General features: G+C 43.6%; 1 protein-coding gene across 2 annotated transcripts in view; it reads left to right on the top strand.

The window, feature by feature from the left end:
- The first annotated feature begins 1,870 nt into the window (after positions 1-1,870).
- DROSHA (drosha, ribonuclease type III) overlaps positions 1,871-5,607 on the top strand; it is a 71,003-nt gene continuing 67,266 nt past the window's right edge. Inside the window, exons 1-2 of one of the 2 annotated variants that reach the window (XM_009326682.1) lie at positions 1,871-2,777; positions 2,881-2,940. In XM_009326682.1, the coding sequence (XP_009324957.1) occupies positions 1,927-2,777; positions 2,881-2,940 (911 nt within the window). In that variant the 5' untranslated portion in view covers positions 1,871-1,926. The remainder of the gene's footprint in view (positions 2,778-2,880; positions 2,941-5,607) is intronic. The other variant, XM_009326683.1, reaches the window with a different exon arrangement.

Genomic DNA, 5,607 nt, shown 5'->3' with positions numbered 1-5,607 from the left:
TAAAGCTCTATTTAAGGGAGAGCCAATAAACAAGACCCTCTGTTTAAATCCTATGACGTGTTAAAAAGAAATGTGCTTTAAGGCAAGGCACCGCGGTACAGTGGCCTTTGCTTTAATTTGTTTAAGGTAATAAGAGTTTTGTTCAGCCTGTTTAAATAAAATGTGTATGTAAATGTCAGCAAAGTATAAAACAGTTTTCTGTTAGAAGCCTGAGCTGTGTAAGATCATGACTGGAGAACTAAAGCAAAATTGATTCAGTGTCTAATGGATTAGAATTAATATTGACAAAAGGTTGCACTATTGCCAGACAAAATAATGGAAGTGGACTTTTTTTTTTTCCCTTCCTGTTGTTTCTTTTTGAGAGCCTTTACGAGGTTGGATGGTACTGAGCAGACACAGGCTGACTGGAAGGAACAAGTGGCTTTACTATCATGGCCGCTACCTCCTAGAAATGTAGGATTCTCACTTACTTTGGCCTTTGTCTGGCTGCTCTGGAGAGGGAATGAATGCCACCGCCACCAATTCCAGTGGCTTCCACTAAGCCCTGCATGTGTAAGGAGAGACTTAGGGTCTTCTTGGTTCCTCCTCCTTGATGTCTGTCCTTTCCTTCTTCATTTCTTTTCCTTTTTCCATCTGTTTTAGCAGAAGTTGTCTGATGTCTCTCAGCAAGCTATGTCTTTTGCAGCATTGGCACCAGAATGCAGATGAAAGCAGTGCTCTGAGCAGTCCAGGTTGGCCATTTTGCATGGTAGCAGGTGGAAGAATATTCTGTGCGTGTATTTCAGCTTCAGCAGAGCCTCAGTAAAACGGAGGCTTTGTTTTCCTTATCTGGTGATCTTTCCAATTTTGTGTGTGCGTCTCCTTTCTTTCTCTCCCCCCCCTCCGCCTTTATGGAAAACAGGATTTGAGTTCTGCAACTGCTTAACTAATTGTTTTTTTCTCTCCCTCCATTCTAGTCAAGACACAATGAATGATTTTTTTATTTTAATTTTTTTCCTTTTTTCCAGTTTTTGAAACTTAACATTGTAATTAAAGAATGAATTTTAACTTTAATGAAGCACAGTTGTTTTCATTTATAAACGTTAATACAAGGCATCAAATGCATGCATAGTTTTGAGCAAGACTTAAGCCTACTTGAAGCAGTGGCAATTGCTGGAAAGGTAACAGGGCCAAGCTGGCAGCTGAGGGATTTTTTGGGAACGATTTATTTCAATGAAATTGGAGTAACAGCACAGTCTACATAATTTTTTCTGTAACCTGTAAGATTCTCAGTCTACAAAAATATACCTACCTATCTTAAAATACTTTGAAATATCTGTTGAATTCAGTCCTTTACTAAATTTGGATCTCAAATGTGAATGTAAATTGCTACTATCTCATTTAAAATTTACATGATTTGTTGGACCAGGTAACTTGCAATGAGGTGTAATAAACTCATTCTGCCTGAAGTTTAGACTCATGTTCTAGAAAGAACTCCTCGTTATTGGACTTTGGATGACAATTGCAGTTGTTAAAATGAGTGGTTTCTTTGGTGTGGGGTATCTGAAGGCTTTATATCAAAGTGTCTAGAGAGTCCTAGTAGAGGCACTTGTATCCTTGGCCAGTCATCATATCGATCATTTGTTGAAATTAACATTGCCGTAAGTCAGAGCGTGTGGCCCAGTTGGGGTTCTGGATTAAAGACAGTAGAGTGCTTTCATGGATGAGAGGCTTAAAGGAATCAAAGGGCCATAAATGACCTGTGCTAGAGGTCTGAGGAGCACAAAGCTCTCGGTGAGACATAGTGGATATCGTTTACTGCTTCTGTTCAAGGAAATTGCAGAAACTAATTTCAGTACTTGGGGAGTAGTTCCTGCAAATGCATTAAGGACATCCTACAAAAATTGTGTGACGCTGGACTTTTATTTTCCTCATTAAAGGTGAGACATGTCTTTCCATTCCGGGCGAGGATGTCCTCGTGGTCAGGGGGGACCAGGAGCAAGGACTTCAACACAGACCTACCGCCCTCAGAACCTACGGCAGCTTCACCCACAACAGCCCTCTGTACAATACCAGTATGACCAGCAAACTGCCCCTCCAACAACCTATTCAAACCCTCCAACCACCGGTTATATGCCTCCCAGGCCAGACTTTGTGCCCTATCCTCCTCCAGTGCCCCCTTCTGCACAAAATCCCATCAGCCAGTGTCCCATGAGGCCACCGTTTCCGAACCACCAGATGAGGCAGAGCTTCCCGGTGCCTCCGTGCTTCCCTCCTGCTCCCCCGCCCGTGCCAAATCCTAGCAATGCTCCTGTGCCAGGAACTCCTGCTGGGCAAAGCACCTTTCCTTACATGATGCCTCCTCCCACAGTACCGCATCCTCCTCCCCCACCAGTCATACCACAGCAAGTCAACTACCAGCCTGTGTACTCTGCAGGGTATTCGCAGCAATCGTTCCCACCACCTAACTTCAATAGCTATCAGCACAACTCTGGCTCCTTTCCGAGCAGCGCTACCAACAGCAGTGGTGGCAGCAGCCATTTTCGGCATGCGGGTCAGTACCAGGGAGAGAAGTCGCAAAGTGATCGACGGTCTCCAGAGCGGAGCAAGCACTATGATGAGCACCGACATCGTGAACATGGTCACATTCATGGTGACAGGCATCGGTCCACTAACCATGGGGATCGTCGGGATCGAGGCCGGAGTCTGGATAGGAGGAGGCAGGAAAGCAGTCGGCACCGGACAGATTATGACAGAGGAAGGGTATCGCCTCATCACAGAAGTTATGAGCGTAACAGGTAACTTGAGGTATCTTCTGCCTGCAGAGGGAGAGCTGTCATTGTTGTCCCATACTATTTGTTTGCATCGATGTTCTTCCCTCACGCTTGTTTTTCCCTCTAGCTCGGGAGGTAGCCAGTACTCAGGTCTGATGGAAAGAGCTACTGTTTTGACATCTTTCAGGTACTGTGAGGCTTCTGCCTCACCTTTGCAAGCTTGGCAGACTTGTTGCCCTTGTCCGTGGAGATAGCTGGAAGCAAAGAAGCTCTCGTTTGAAAACTGAGTGGATTGCTGAGTAGTGCTCTACTCTCATGGTTATTTACCATAGAAACTTATGCACATGTGACATGAAAGTAGAGTTGGCACAACTTTGTGAAAAACTGTGTTCAAAGTTGAGCCTTACAAACAGTTAAGTCTCAGCACTTCAAATTCCAAGATTTAGGTACCAGAGTTAGGGTTCCAGGTGTTATTTGAATTTGGTCTTTCTTTGAGTAAGCCCTGTATTTGTAGAGAACCAGCACTTGGAGGGGTTTATAGTCTGATACGTGCACCTATCTAATCCCTGCAGTGAGGTGTTTTAGTGAAAAGCATGTTGCGCAGTGTTCTTCATCCTGCTCTGTCCTCATCCTCATGGGACACCAGCGCAGACGTGTGCAGGCTTCATGGGACCTCCCAGTGGGTGCTTAGACCTGCCTGTGTGATTCTGTTCAGGATGAAGACCTCAGCAAGCCAGCCTGTGATCTCAAGAGAAGACTGAGGTGAAAATTAGCGTACACCAGTTAAAACAAATAGGCAAGTTGTAGGCTATGTTGACATCTTATGATTCAGATAGATGAGTGTGGACTGCTTATTTTGGGATGTATCGTGAAGTTTCTGTGTCTCTACTTCATAGACACAAAACAGCTTGCAAATTATGAGCTGACCTGATAGTTTGCTGCGTGGTGTTTTAGAGCAAACCATTATCAGTTAAATCTTTCAGATGTCTTAGATTTGCTCTCTTGGTGGCTGTTTTTGTGTCTAATGATCAAGGTCAGTATATTCAAAGAGATACTGGAAAGTTAAGTATCTAAATATTTATCAGAGCACCTGGATCACATGCCCTAATTTTAGAAGCTCTGAGCTTTCTCATGTCACGTGTGGAACATGAATTTACACATAGTGCCTATGGAAATGAAGCCACATTGATTTAGATATGCAGAGATTTAATTGCAGAACCTTAGACAGCCGTATACCAAAAAAACCCCAAACCTCACATTCAGTAAGTTTACCTTGATTTCCAAAAGAGGATTTTCCTAAAACTGAATGCAACTGGCATTAAAGCACTGGCCTCTTCTGTATGATGAGCTTGTGGAATCTTCTGCCCTTTGTAGGTGACTCAAATATTTGCCACATAATTATACAATTTATTGTTTAGACTTTAAAGTTCAGTTTTAAGTTTTGAAAATTCATGTTTCCAGCTGCTTCTTTCTCAAACACTTGTGGATTACTGCTTGAGACCAACAGCTTTCTGGTCTACTTGACAATGTATCTGCTTATTTTAATGAGAACTGTTTGCTGGCCTCAGTGTGGTTTTTGCACACCATCTTTCTCTCAAGTAAATCAGATGGCATAGAATATGCACTCTCTGCAGACTGAAATCCATGCTTGAACAAGGCACAGGCAGAGAAGAATGAATAGGTGTGGGGAAGAACAATAGATAATTTATATGAACTTTGTGCTTCATAAATTTGCATTCTATTTCATGTTACACATATGGAAACATACATATATATGTTCATAAATAATCTTGACTCATTCTGTTAGCCCACCAAACCACCTGAGGCGCATATTTATAATTCCTTGTGTATCAGCAGACTTGTTTACTAGGAAATTTGACAGATACACAAATGATTGTGGACTAAAGAGTTGTCAGCTGTTAGCAGAGTGTGAAAACTGCCTGTGTGATCTTTGCTGTCTCCTGTACATGGTAATTTGGAATCATTTAGGTTGGAAAAGACCCTTAAGGCAAGTCCAATTGTAAACATAACACTGCCAAGTTCACCACTAAACCGTGTCCCTAAGCACCATGTCTACACGTCTTAAATACCTCCAGGGATGGTAACTCAACCACTCTTCCAGTGCTTGATAACCCTTTCAGTGAAGAAATTTTTCCAAATATCCAATCTAAACCTCCCCTGGCACAACTTGAGGCCATTTCCTCTCGTCCTATCGCCAGTTACTTGGGAGAAGAGACTGACACCCACCTCGCTATAGCCTCCTTTCAGGAAGTTGTAGAGAGCGATGAGGTCTGCCCTCAGCCTCCTTTTCTCCAGGCTAAACAGCCCCAGTTCCCTCAGCTGCTCCCCACAGGACTTGTTCTCTAGACCCTTCACCACCTTCTGTTGCTCTTCTTTGGACGTGCTCCAGCACCTCAATGTCTGTCTTGTAGTGAGGGGCCCAAAACTGAACACAGTATTGGAGGTGTGGCCTCACCAGTCCTGAGTACAGGGGCATGATCACTTTCCTAGTCCTGCTGGCCACACTATTTCTGATACAAGCCAGGATGCTGTTGGCCTTCTTGGCCGCCTGGGCACACTGCCGGCTCATGTTCAGCCGGCTGTTGACCAACACCCCTAGGTCCTTTTCCCCAGGCCTTCAGTTAATTTAAAGCTCTTTTGCCCCAGAAATATGTTTGGGTGGTCAAGTTCTTTATGTGTATGTGCAAGCTGAGTCTTGTAGATGAGATTCGTAGTTTGAGCATGATGCAGATTTTCCGTATTTATGTTTTTTGTGTGTGCTTGAGGTGGCTGTCAGGAAGGGCTTTGCCTGAAACACTTGAATGATTGCTGTGCGTACAAAGCTATTGTGCAT

Source organism: Pygoscelis adeliae, unplaced genomic scaffold, assembly GCF_000699105.1.
Source record: "Pygoscelis adeliae isolate BGI_AS28 unplaced genomic scaffold, ASM69910v1 Scaffold6, whole genome shotgun sequence".
Classification (NCBI taxonomy): Eukaryota; Metazoa; Chordata; class Aves; order Sphenisciformes; family Spheniscidae; genus Pygoscelis; species Pygoscelis adeliae.
This window is presented reverse-complemented; position numbering and strand designations above follow the sequence as displayed.